The following is a 13,906-nucleotide window of genomic DNA, read 5'->3' as shown; positions in this document are numbered from 1 at the left end:
TAGCATCCCTCAGTGGATCTTTTGGTTTTTTTCTTTTAATTAATTAATTTATTTTGAGAGAGAGAGAGAGAGAGCGCACAAGCAGGAAAGGGGCAGAGAGAGAGAGAGAGGGAGAGAGAGAGAGAATCCCAAGCCAGCTCCACACTGTCAGTGCGAGGAGCCCGATGCAGGGCTCGAACTCACGAACTGCAGGACCATGTGTGACCTGAACTGGAATCAAACATTTAACTGACTGGGCCACCCAGATGCCCCTCCCTCAGTGGATCTTGTCTGCAGCAGTTACTCAGGTGTTTGCTTAATACTTTTCTCTTTTCTCTTTTTTTCCCTTCACTAAAGGGAATCTTCTGTAAGGAAGAACTGTCTTTTCTCGCTCATTTATTTATTTATTCAATTATTTATGTACATCAGTGTGGATTCATGGCTCTATATTTTGTTTTGTGGGTTAAAATCCAGTGCTATCCTTTTTAGTTTGTTAGTTTGATCATGAGGAGCTCCTTTACTTAGGCCCTGTGTTCTTTCTAAAAGCCTCCGTCCTTTTTTTTTGAACCTTTCCTTACCTTCTAGTACCATAGGATGTTCCAGGCTTGTCTAAGGTTTTCCCTGCACTAGACCTGGAATCCAACACTCTGCAAGGAGCCCTGGTTCCTTTATTGGAGAATGGTGTTTAGAAATCAAGATTTGGGTGCTAGGGTGCCCATTGCTACTGAGGTGACATTGCTGTGAGTCTTCAGTGGGTAGATTTAGGAAATCTTTATGTGACTACCAATCCCCACATATAAGAGCATCTGTATATCTCTGTCAGTCTGTATATGTATTAAAAACCTTGAACTTATGCCGATACTTCTGATTCCAGTCCCACACCACAGGGCTCATTTTAGCCTTTCTTGATTTGTAACTTTTCTCCAACAGGGAGAAACTCAGACCTCATTGCTTACAGTATGTTAACTTATGTGTTAGATTCTAGTATAAACATAAAGCACTTTTAGAATTGCTAACCCATATGCCCATTTGCTTATTTACTAACATTTACTAACTGGATCACAATTCTCTTTGTCTTTGGCTTTACAGCATCCAGTCCAGACATTGTTCTCCAGTTACTTAGGTCAGGTCTTTTCCACTGGCTTCGCTGTGATCACGTTATTCATGTGTACTACAGAAAGGGCCATCTGTTAGTGTTTGTATTTCCTTCTGATTTCTCTTCACTTACATCTCAGTTTGTTTATTTTTTGGGTACTTGAAGAGCATGTGAAACATGACTGGCTCTAAGAGTCAGAGCTCCACAAAATCATCTACTCAGAACATTGTCACTCCCTCTTCGTCCCCTGCTGCCCTGTTTCTGTTTCTCCCTTTTTCCTGCCAATCCTTCGTAGACTGGCATTCTCTCTAGTTCCTTCCCTTATTTCTTTTGAACAAGTGAGCAGGTACGTTTTTATGTAGTGGCATTTTTGTTCTTTTTTTCCTATTGTAGAATATGTACTCCTGGTGAAACAATGTAGATGTTATAAAAATATATAACTGATAACCACTGTTATCCACTTTAGGCTTTAAAAATGTAAACGATAAAATAAATATATAACAAATGAATACATAAAGCAAATAAATATGTAAATAAATCAGATAAATACACATAATCAAATTTTTTGTGTACTGATGTAATGGCGTATGTACACGGACAAAACCCAGTTATTTTTATTTAATCTGACTAAGATGTTTTGTATGGTTGATATTTACATTGAGTTGGCTCGGCGTGTACTTTAAAATTCTTTGTTCTGTGGATTCAGCAGCGTTCTGTGTGACCCACGGATAGCTGTTTATTCCTCCAGGCAGCACTGGTACCTGGAAATTAGTAAGACCGGAGCGTCAGAATGTTGACCATGTGCCTTGGTTCTTCTGATTATTAGCTCTGATGTGAACACAGGCAAATTACCTAACATTTCCAAGCCTCAGATCCCTCATTTGCGAAATAATTTCCAAAATGTCTGCTGGGATCAGAACCCTCCGTTACTAACTTTGTCAGCGATTTTGACACAAGACGAGGTTACCTTGGGGGAAGTGGGTTCTGGAGAAGTGGTGTCGCGTGCAAACTTAGGTGTGCTTTTTTCTGCAGTACCTTGCAGAAGCTGGCTGGACGGCCGAAGGAAGAGTCGTGGGAGTGACCCAGCCCCGAAGAGTGGCAGCTGTCACAGTGAGTCTCTTTTCCGTGTTGCAAAAACTCCTTCTGCATCTTCTGTTTTCAGTGGCTTATTTTGTTTTCTTGTTTCCTGAGAGCTCCAAGTGAATACGAAGTGGCTCCTTGAGTATTTTAATTCCTCAGTTTAAAAAGAGCTGTGACCTGCTTACTTTTGCAAAGTTGGTGCTTGTATGAGCTTGACGAATTTTTTAAGTAGTAATAAAGTACAGAGGAAATCACAACAAACAAAAAATAATGAAAAAACGAGAATCTCATCGCCCAGTGAAAACCTTTTGAACATTTGTGAACATCATTCCAAGCTCTGCTTTTATGTTCACGTAAAGATGAATCGGTTGGATGGACGGGAGTAGTTCTGCAAACATGGGGTCCCGGCTGTGCATTTGCCTTTGTTGGATTTAACAAAAGGGGAAACTGGAGTGAAGCAGGAGTTGGTGCTGAACGCGGGAGAGATGGGTGTTCACCACAGGAAAACGTATGAGAGCTTAAAAACTAAGAAAAAAGGTTCCAAAGAGCTTGACGATGTTACTTGTTTTTGAAACCACGTTTGGTAGTTTCCTGTGACAGACGAACAAATGCACACTTACTCTGTATATTTTCTCCCTCCGTTTGTTATAGATGCAGTGCTAGGATTTTTAATTTCAAGGGTTATAAATACATGTTCTTTTCCTGTAATCACCAATCACTCCCACAGCTGATGAACTTTAATTCTAGTTTAAATAGAGCCAGTGTTCATCGCCAGTTCTCTTCCATGGTTTTGCTAACCTCGAATGGTTCATTTTGCCTTATTTCTTCATTGGCTGAATTTTCTGTGCCTGAGAACGTTTGATTGTGGTCTTTGTTACGAAATTCTTGGTTCACACTCTCTTTCCCTAGGAACTGTACAAACACTGCACTGCCCTTGGCCTGGAGGATCACTGTGTAGATGCCTGAGTTCCAGTGGGTTCTCCGCTGCCCTCCTGGCTCACTTTCCCTGCTTGTAAGCTTGTTTTTGTGCCAGGATACATCTCGATGCTGATTGTTCTGTCTCATTTTTTCTTAAATGTGGAAGAACGTTCCGCCTTCAGGTTCAAATCTCAGGTTTTCTTCCGTTAGATGTTGGCAAACTTCCGTTCCATATATGTTTTCTTTTGTGTAAGGGCATCAATTCAGTGATATTAGATATCCTTTGTTTGCTTTTAGTGTTTATCACCATCTCTGGAATCATCTGTTCTTTTGCAGTTTCTTTTGTAAGATTTCTCCAAGGCTCTCCGCAATGTTTGTGATTGTTTTTAGTCAAATGTATTCTGTTTGCGTTCCTTTATATCTCTACTTGAGTCTCATAATCACTTCTTTGAAGGTTTTTTCATTTTGTTTTGTTTTGTTATTTGTTTTGCTTTAAAAGAGAACTGAGGGGCGCCTGGGTAGCCCAGTTGTCTGACTCTTGATTTCAGCTCAGGTGGTGATCTCATGGTTCACGAGTTTGAGCCCTGCATTGGGATTCTCTCTCTCCCCTCCCCTGCATGTGCACACACACTGTCTCTCTCTCTTTCTCTCTCTCTCTCTCTTTCTCCCTCAAAATAAATGTCTAAAATGGGAGGAGATATTACAATACATTACAAATTTTAAAGGTGATAATATTACAAATATTTTTTAAAAATCCAGAAAAATAACACAGTGTTATTATTAACTGCCTGACACATTTCTGTAAATCCTTTTGGCCGGCAGTTGTTGACTGCCTTGCCATGGATCGCCTCTTCACACGACAGTGATTTCCTATTCTTTTTTTTACAGAGGGATTAGAGCAACATTTTCGTGTTTCCCTGGAACAGTCGATTCACATTTGCTTTTTATTATTGCCACTGAGGAAAAGTTTCTTTAATTTTGTAAGTGGTTGGTTGTAGCATTGTATACATTTGGGGAATTGTTCTCAAATTTGAGAAAAGCCTCTCAGGGGTCTGTCCTATGGAAGCTGTGAGATTTGGGGACCTCCACAGACTGACTTGTGACCTGTCCACTTAAGACCTTAATCCTGCTTGTTTCTTGAGAAAATCCCTTTTTCGTGTGTGCCGGAACCTAGGATTAAACCGTGGAAAATACTTTTAGAATTTCTTTTTAATTGCTTTTTTGCTTGTGTTCCTGCCTTTCTTTCCTTCCTGGTCGGCTTCGCTGCGGTGGGCTGGCGTTGGTACTTTGATGATAATTGCTCATCCTTGCAGTGGGCCACCGACGGCTGCAGAATGTTGAGGCTCCGCTGGGCTGGATAACGCACGGCCTCCCCCCACATCTCTTCTCCTCCTTTGCTGGGCCAAGGTGGGGTTGCGGAGCTCGAGGCGCACGCCGTAGTGATTGCAGAGGTCTGTTAAGGCTCATGACAAAATTCTTTGGGCTCTCTGACTTAGGATTCGATACTTGCTGCCTGACTGCATGCCTCTCCTTCAGTCCTCTCCCCCTTGTGATTGTCTGCTATCAAAATGGATTTCCACTGAGACATGTCCTAGGTCTTCTGGACCCGAACACGCTGCTGTTTCTTGTCTTCCTAAAATAAGGATTGTCCGTCCTGACTGTTAGGGCCGTGGCGCCACATTAAGAAAGCCCCGTAGTTGGCCATGGTTGACCTTGGAGCCTTTCTAGAGTCAGGCCTCAGGGCATCTGGCAGCTGTGCTTCCCAGTTTGTTGTCTGGCCTTGTGGCTCTTTCCTCCTTTCATCGGAGATACAGGTTGTGGCTGATAATATGTTTTATTTCTTTTATTGTTTTAAATTAGCTCTTCAGAGGAATGCCTCTATTTTGCCATCTTTACCTGGACAAGAAACTAATCCTGTTGCCTTGAGTTACTTGTGCTCTGTACTGAGTTTTAATTATTGTGTCATCTTTTTTTTCCCCAAAGTCCATTTTCTGATTGTCTTCAAGGCAGAAATTATTGATAAACATTTTTTCTGAGCCTGTGTAAGTAAAAACAAGAGATAACAGTTGGGAAACCACTAGACTTAGTAACCTTCTATGTCACTGAAAGATGACTCAGTTACTTAGAAATTAGAGCAATTTTTCCTGTATGTAGTTCGGACTCCCAGCTCTTAATCACTCTGCGTTTTGCTCCAAATTTGTAGCTATGGATAATTTCCACGAAGCCCCATGCCTTCTCTTGAAAGGGCAAAGAGTGTATAAATCAACGGGGTAGTATTAATAGAGCTGTGAAGTTGGGAATGCTACATCTCAAGAAGTACTTTGTGTGCAGACTAAACTCGGAAAACCATCTCAGAGCCTGAGAACAGATCGCGCAAGCCTTTGCTCGATCTCTGTGAGAGGCGGTCCGCCTAATGAGGATATCTGTTGGACTGCTAGGGTCTGGGTTCGCCTTCAAGACCAGGCCCTGCCTTGACCTGTGATTCAGAACAAGCCCTAACCCTGTCTTACTTCAGTTTCTTCCTCTGGGAAAACAAGGGTACCTCGCCCACCTCGTGGGCCGTGCGCGTATTTAGTGAGATACAGTTTTTAGAAACTCGGAGCACAGCACGGGCCGGTGGTTAGTGCTCGGTGACTGGGTTCTCCTTTTTGTTTCCTTTTCCCTGTGTTTGTTTGCCTGTGTCAAAAACATAGTATTTACCCAGTCCGGTTGATGCAGTCATTGGGAGTGAAACTTAAATAGTAGAGGTAAAAATCTGTCAGAAAGCCTTTTCAGTGTCCAGTGATGTGATCATACATGAAAGACTAAAATAAAAAGTTTGAAAATAAAATATCTTGGATAGCAGATGCGTCCGAATCATGAAGTAATAAGGCTTGGCCCAAAGGGCTGAGTGCAGGGAGGCTCCGGGCTCCTGCCCCTGGGGCCGCTGCAGGCCAGCGACACTGGCAGGAAGCCCTGCCTGCAGACAGCTCCTGTGCCGGCCCACGTCCCCGACCCAGGACTCGGAGACTCCGTGGAGAGGTCGTCTCACCTGTGGGAGTGGGCGCCCGGCTGCCTGCCTCGCGTGGGGGGTGGTGTGCCAGGTCCCCGGGAAGCCTCTCTACTACCGTTTGCTTGTGGTTCTTTTCAGTTAGGTAGTTTATACGGTGAACATTAAAGTCTTTATTTTCTTTTTATTGCTCTCCCACTTTGATATTTATCTATTATTTCAAATATTCTCCATTAATGAGTTGACAGCCTTTGCCTTCGAGGGGTGGTGGGAGTTCTTGCCGTTGGGTTTTGTCTTCTCTTTCCTGTGTTCACCTCTCATTTGTCATATGTCGGTAAGTGAAGAAAAAAATCTATAGATTGTGGTCTTTCTAATATATTGTTATGTGTCTTATTTTCTACTCTTACTTTATTAAGGTAACTTGGATCCTTCATTAACCTTCTCACCTGCTTATCCACCCTGTTCCTTTTTTTCATCTTTTAACCTACGTTCTTCTTTTTTGTTTCCCCTTTTACTGCTTTTTTGGTAGCTGGGGCACTGTTGCAAATTGTTTTAGGTTATCTGCCCCTGGAAACGTCATTGCTTTGCCTCCAAAGGGAAAATGAACTTGGCCCAGTGTTGAATGGGATCATTCCTGTTCTCCTGCCTTCATGGTCCAGTGGAAGGTACTTTATTTCGAGGCGTGAAGACGTGAAAATTTGTCCTTAGTCCGTGTGCTAAAGAAAGCTTTACTAGGGTGTAATCTTGTCACTTCTTCAACTTTTTGCTTCGGCCGCCAGGAAATGCCGAGCCGAATTTGTGGCTCAACTGAAATCATGTTGGCATATCCATGTTTTAAAATTCTCTCATTGGCTTTGGTCTTTTGAATTTTATCTGCCATTTCTTTGCTCTGTAACATCTTTATGTGGTTCCATCGTGCGGCTTATTGTTACACGGTAGTTAATGATAAGCTGCCTCAAGTTGGGTGTAGAATAAATCACATGCTTGCTCTCTGATGACCTGCCTCTTTTCTTCTCATTCTCCATGGTGTTCACATACTATTCAAAAAATAAGGGACCTTTAGATTTTCCACAGGATGTGCTCTGTGCAGTAATTTCTGCGTCTCTGTTTTCAGCATGATCTTTCTTCCCAAAGGTTGCAGGGAGAGTAGCTGAGGAAAGGGGTGCGCTGCTGGGCCACGAGGTGGGCTACTGCATCCGTTTTGATGACTGCACCGACCCACTGGCCACGAGAATTAAGGTGAAGTGCTCACACTGCTTTTCGTGCTGTGAACCAAGAAGATTATTGGGGGGAAATTACGAACGTGCAGCCTCACTGCTGACGGGGACCTTGGTGCCATGGCAGAAAGTGTATGAAATCACCCTGCCCTCAGGGAGATGAGTCCACGGGAGGTGCGACGCTCTCCCAGAGAGTCCTTGAATCACAGCCCAGAAGGGACCTTGGAAGGAAGGTTAAGCCCTTGGTTCGACGGATGAAGAGGTTGAGGGCCCGGGAGGTTGAATGGCTTGTCTGAGGTCTGTGCCCGTTGGTGATAGAACCAGAACTCGAGGCTGTCCTTTCTTCCGTGTGTTTTATTGTTTTTCCACCAGTTCACACAGCTGTCAAAACAAAGAAACTTGCCTGCGAAAGACTTAACAACAGGGACAAGGCAGTATCAGTTGATAAGCATGGAATTCCCAAAGTTAGAACTTTGCCATTTTTACAGGATGACAGATTTTACTTGTGTGTTCTTTGACTAGTTGCTACTGTTGAAACAATCAGTATCCGTGGTAATCAGTCACCATCAGTATACAGTCACTGGGGCGTCTGCTCTGTAGGGCAGTGCTAGAATCGTTCTCATCAGACAGTACTGCAGAACAATGAAAATGCCCTGATGAAATGGAAATTGGTTCTGAGAATCTCCATTACCTCTCAATTTGCAGCAGAGGAAAGTTGAAAATAATCAGATGAACCAAACAAGGTGGTGATTTATAAAAATAGGGATCTTATTTTCTAGATTTCTGTATTTTGTTACCTTTGAGATTTTGCCAGGTCAAGGGAACATTCTTCTGTACCATCAAATATATTTAAAGTAGGTAATTTAGCAAATTGTTCAATTAAAACGGTCGTTTCTGAGTCTTTCACGAGAAGCTTCTGTATTCCATTTGGCCATCATTTTTAAGGTGCTCTGCTCCTATCTGCTGCCTGTCGTCGGTGGTGGGTCCTCCTTCTCACTGCTCTGCGTATTTGTGGCAGCTGGTACCAGGCTCAGGATGGAAGCGCATCCTGTTCTTAAACACGAAACAAAAAGTAGAAACACTAAGCTACAGCATGCGAGGGAGATGGTTAGCCTGGTTAAAGTACTGAGCTATTTTAGACGACATTAATAACGTAGTTACTACTGCATGTTTTTGAAGCATTTTATAAACATTCGTTAATCCTAAATAATAATAGCTGATATTCTTGAACACTGTGTGCCAGGTCCCGTGCTGAACACTTTACGTGTACTGTCTCTCTTAATTATACCACAGTAACCCTCCGAGGTACATCCCTTTATTATCGCCGTTTTACAAATGAGGAATCAGGCTCAGAGAGGGTAGGTAACTTGCCCAAGGTTCACACAGCTCGTGAGAGGCGGAAAGAGGATCCGGGCTCCCAGCCCACGGACACCACAGCCTTTCTTAACCACCGCCCTATCCGGCCTCCCTAAGATAATAGCAGGCGAAGCCCAAGTTAGCAACCTCAGAGCTGCAAGTCTGAGTTGGAACATTTTTAAAAAAATTTTTTTAATGTTTATTTATTTTTGAGAGAGGGAGAGACAGAGTGCAAGCTGGGGAGGGACAGAGAGAGAGAGGGAGACCCAGAATCCGAAGCAGGCTCCAGGCTCCGAGCTGTCCACACAGAGCCCGACGCGGGGCTCAAACTCAGGAACCGTGAGATCATGACCTGAGCCGAAGTCGGACGCTCAACCGACTGAGCCACCCAGGGTCCCCTGGAACATCTTAAGAACAACGGCCTCAGATTCATGGCCTTTCTTTGCGTAGACAGGGTTTGTCTTCACGGCCATTCATCCGCAGTACCAGGAGTGCAGGGGTTGAGGAAGCGGGGTTGAGCTGATGTCAGGTAGTAAATGCGGGTGGGATTCTGCTGGAAGATTTGCAGGCCCCAGCCGCGGACCCCGTGATTGAAGTCTTGTTTGTGAACAGTTCCATGGCTTGATAACAAAAATGTCGGGGCATTTCCTCAGTCCTCTGTGGGAATTACCTTGTACGCATTCTGGCAAAGAGGCTGTATGCATTTGGTTACACTTGAGCTTTGAAAAAAAAATCATGAATGTACAGCATAAATGAATTATTTCTAAAACTTTGTGTCTCTGTTTTTTAGTTTCTGACTGATGGAATGTTGGTCAGGGAAATGATGGTTGATCCGTTGTTAACAAAATATAGGTAAATGTGTTTTTCCTATGATAACTTCCCTGAAGTTTGAAAGGCACACAAGTAGATTGAGAAGCAGTTGTGCCAATAGCTGGGATTTGCAACTGCCTTCAGTTGGCCCAAAGCTTTCCCTCCTTACCTGGGCTGTTTTGACCTTTGACACTTTCTCAGAGTTTACTGACAGTAAAAAATGGGCACTTTAAAAGCCCTGTCATTATTTGAATAATCTGTTGACTCATCATACTTATCTTGGCCACTGTTATATCCCCGGCTTGATGGTGACTGTGGATGCCAGCACAGAAATGGGCGATGTTTGTTGGATATTATATGCAGAGTCCAAATAATTACTTACACTCTGTGTGTCTTTGTCCATTACTCATTAACGTACCAACGTTGTCCCACACAGGCTCTGGGGTATGTTGGGGAAGGATGTCGCAAATGACACCTGTGTATACATGTGACCCATCTGTGCTCACATGTCTCTGTGCTGTTATCTGTAGCCTAACAGTCTTTGGGTAGTGGGGCCTTGCTCTTAATTCTATGTGCTTTGTGGGGTTATGTGTTATATTGTGATTTAAAAGTCAGGTATTAGGTCCTATGAGAATCCAGTGTGGGTTATAAAACTCTTTAAAGATAGCAAAAAAATATGCACTGTTCTTCACCAAGATATGTCAGTGTCACCATTCTTGTTAGCTGAAGAGTCGTCTCCTTGACAAAGACGAGTTACTTAGCTCTCCTTTCGATACAAGGTGATTGCATGGGGACTAGATACCCAGAAGACCCTTTGATGGTCTGGGTGGGATTATGCAGGTGGTTTGTTTGATGCTCACTGAGGTCTTCCCTTTGATCCTTAGTGCCATCATGCTGGATGAAGCCCACGAGAGGACCTTGTACACAGACATTGCCATTGGCTTGCTGAAAAAGGTGTGATTTCGCCGCCAGACTTTTGTTTTTCTGTTTCTGTTTTGTCTTATTGCTTGGTTAGGAAAGTAATTGTAGCAATTTGGGAAATCCAGTAAAATATGAAGGAAAGACATTCAAATGATCCATACTTCTGCTCACTCAGAGAAAATTACTGGTAGAATGTTGATACGGTTCTTTCTATCCTTGTGTGTATCTGTGTGTGTACCTGAATCTGTGTTGGCATAAGAGGCATTGGATTGTATGTGCTAACTTGTATCTCGCACATCTCTCTTAATATTACATCAAGATCGTTTCTCTGTGTCATTAAATAGTACCTGAAGACATTATTTTTAATAATGGCTATATAATCACATGTCTCTCTCTTGCCTTACTGTTAGGCATTTGAATGGCTTCCAGATTTGAAGTATTTTCAATAATACTTCAGTGAGCACCTTTGTAATGAAATCTGTTGCATTTGTTTCTTTTCTTTTTTTAACTTTTTACTGTAGGAGGTTTCAGGTATACCACGGAGTAAAGAGAGGGGTTTAATGACCCCTCTGTGCCCATCATCCGGATTCACCTATTACAACTCATTGCCAGTCTTGTTTCAGTTTTACCTCGCCTCCCTTCCCTGTACTTTCCGATTGTTTTCTTTGGACACAGTCCTAATCGCAGGAGTCTAGAGAGAGGTAGGTTGTAGAACAGGGTGATCAAAAGCATGGACTCCGGGTCAGACCGCCTGGGTTCAGATTCTGACTCTGCTGGGTTTACGTATCTCTCAAATGGTGATAGTAGAAGTCTACATCTGTGCTGGTACACTTTCCAGTATGGCCACTAGCCACCCGTGGCTAGTCGGATTTAAATTAGTGAAAGTAGAATTAAAATTTTAAACGCAGTTCCTCTGTCACATTGACTAAATTTCAAGAGCTCTATAAGCATGCGTGGCCAGGGGCTACTGCACTGGATGGAACCTCTCTGTCACTGGAGAGAGCTCTCTGGGACAGAGCTGCTCTGTATCATAATTTATTGTGAGGCTCAAGTAAGATCGTGTACAATTCGTAGGACGGTACCCGGCACGGAGTCACAAATAGACTGTGAGGTCCCACCTTTGTGCATATTAGAAAAAGATGCCCACACTAAGAGTCTGTCCACAGTTAGGTGTGGGGAGGGTGGTCTGGACTTCAGATGCCCCTAGCCGCCTCAGCCAGGCATCTTTGTGCAGCACATAGGCCACACGGCTGTACACAGGGACCCTGGAATAGCGCGTGACTTAGTTTACGTTAGTTCTGTTAGTTGCCATTGTTCCTGTTATTTTTGTTATTTTATTCTTTGGCCAGAGATTTATACTTCTGATACTTATGAGGGATTATCCCACCTGCTTGTATCCTCTTGGGAACAGTATAATAAGAGGCTTATGTCACTGCATCTTTGCCAATCCTGAGTAATTAGCCTTAAATAGATTTTTGCCAGTGTGGTAGATGAAAGAAATGTCATCGTTACTGTATATTTTTGCTACAGTTTATATGATCGTTGCTTCTTTGCCTGTTGACCGTTTCTTTCTCTGAATATCTTAAGATCTTTTGTCCATATTTCTGTCTTGGTGTTAATGTTTATTGTTTGTTTGCTTTTAATGAATTTTTTTATGCTTTAACTGTGTATACTGTCTGGCTATCCAGAGACCCAAGTATCAGGAAAAAATGGTTTTACCTTTGGTAAATTCAAATTCAATTCTTAAAACTCCTTTATGCTTTCTATAGACATTTTTTTTAGCTTTTTATTTTGGAAAATTTTACTATTTACACAGTTAGCATAGTATATTGAGCCACCTTTTTACCTGTCACTCTAACACCAACTTATAACTGTAAGCTCCCCCCTGGCCCCCCAAAAATAGACGCACTGAATTATTCTGAAGTAAATTTCAGGGACCAGAGTATTGCACTGTATCATTGTTTCTTAATGCCTTCTTTTTTAGATTCAGAGAAAGCGAGGGGATCTTCGATTGATTGTGGCTTCAGCCACTCTGGATGCAGAGGTACAAGCATTTCCCCCACCCCCCGCTGTCCCCTGTAAGCACTGGGATTGTTGGACGTGTCCATGGGAAGTTACCTGTAACGAGAGCTGATCTCTGGTGGAATGGCCTACCTTCCCTGTGGGGCCATCCGATGTCCTAGATTCCGTTTGATCAGAGGATACTCCTTTTTAGCTTGTGGGTGGAAATTAGCCTGTAATCAAGTGAGTTCATAATTACCTACTTGTCTTGTTTCTCTACATACTGTGTTTCTCCCCACGCAGGCAGTTTCTTTGTTACTTTTCTCGGTATGAGGTTATATTTCTTGGATTTATTTATGACTGCGGCACTTATGTTTAGATTTTTTTTGCATGTGCAGTTGAAGTTTTCCCTGTATGTATAATAATTTCCATGTTATTGCTTTGACAGCTCAGCTTACATTATTTTTCTCTCTTACCAAGTAATATTTTAGTTCTAACAGCAGTTCAACTTAGATAATTTTGATCACTTCCTATATGTAAATATGTAAATAAATATAAGTATAAATATATACTAATTAAGTGTAAGTATATACTAATATACTGTGCTAAGCACAGTGCTGACTACGGGTGATTGATACCCTCCCTGAACTTCTTGGGAAGCTGACACATAAATAGATGTTTACAGATCAGTATGTCAAGGTGCTGAGACGGCTAAAGCAAGGGCTGCTTAAGTCGAGCTGGCTGGAGGACGTCCAGAAGCTTTCACAGAAGTCAGACATCCCATTTGGGTTCAAAAGATGCGCAGAAGTCTGCCAGATGGGCAGGGGTGGGGAAGGACATTCTAAGCAAGCACAGAACCATGGGCGCATGATGCCATGTGTCCAGGGGGCTGTGAGGCAAGTGGAGGTGGGAGTCTTCCCTTGCCTCCAGGGCCTATGGGGTACGATCTGCCCCCAGTCCCCTCTCTTGTCACCTCTTTGACTTCCTCTCCGTCCACAGTCTCTCCTATGCACCTCACACCCGGCCTCATCTTGCTGTTCCTCAGAAAAACCCAAGTATGCTTTTACTCTGGCGGGACCCTCTCTCTAGACCGTGCTCCCACACGTTCTCGTGGCTCCCTCACTTCATCCCGGGTTTGACCGTGTATTAGTCTCTCTGAGAGGCCTTTTCTCACTACCCTGACTGAAACCGCGCCTTGCTGCTCTCCATTATCGTACTCTGCTCAGTTCTTCTGTTTAGCATTTGTTAGTACCCAGCATTGTATGCACAGCCAAGTGTTCATTTATTGCGTGTCTCCCGTCAGTGAAATAAAAGTTCCGCGAAGATTGGGACTTGGAATGTCTTAGTATTTTATCCCTTTCACCTGAAACAGTGTCTGGCACAGAGTAGATGCTTTTAGGTTTAGGGAATTTTGACAGAATGGGAAGCCCTGGGAATTAAAATGGAGAGGTTGGGAGGGGTCAGATGATGGAAGGTCGTATAGGCCAAGCAGAGGAGGAAGGATCCACCCCATACCTGGTTGGGAACCCTGGGATAGTG

The 13,906-nt window shown here is 43.1% G+C and overlaps 1 protein-coding gene across 3 annotated transcripts in view; it reads left to right on the top strand.

Moving 5' to 3' along the window:
- DHX35 (DEAH-box helicase 35) overlaps positions 1-13,906 on the top strand; it is a 66,056-nt gene that overhangs the window by 14,890 nt on the left and 37,260 nt on the right. Inside the window, exons 4-8 of one of the 3 annotated variants that reach the window (XM_045444607.1) lie at positions 2,108-2,185; positions 7,197-7,301; positions 9,426-9,487; positions 10,330-10,399; positions 12,351-12,410. In XM_045444607.1, coding sequence (XP_045300563.1) covers positions 2,108-2,185; positions 7,197-7,301; positions 9,426-9,487; positions 10,330-10,399; positions 12,351-12,410 — 375 coding nt within the window. The remainder of the gene's footprint in view (positions 1-2,107; positions 2,186-7,196; positions 7,302-9,425; positions 9,488-10,329; positions 10,400-12,350; positions 12,411-13,906) is intronic. The other 2 variants (XM_045444608.1, XM_045444609.1) reach the window with 2 other exon arrangements.

Source organism: Leopardus geoffroyi, chromosome A3, assembly GCF_018350155.1.
Source record: "Leopardus geoffroyi isolate Oge1 chromosome A3, O.geoffroyi_Oge1_pat1.0, whole genome shotgun sequence".
Taxonomy (NCBI): domain Eukaryota; kingdom Metazoa; phylum Chordata; class Mammalia; order Carnivora; family Felidae; genus Leopardus; species Leopardus geoffroyi.
Note: the sequence above shows the minus strand (reverse complement) of the source record. Positions and strands in the feature narration are given on the sequence as shown.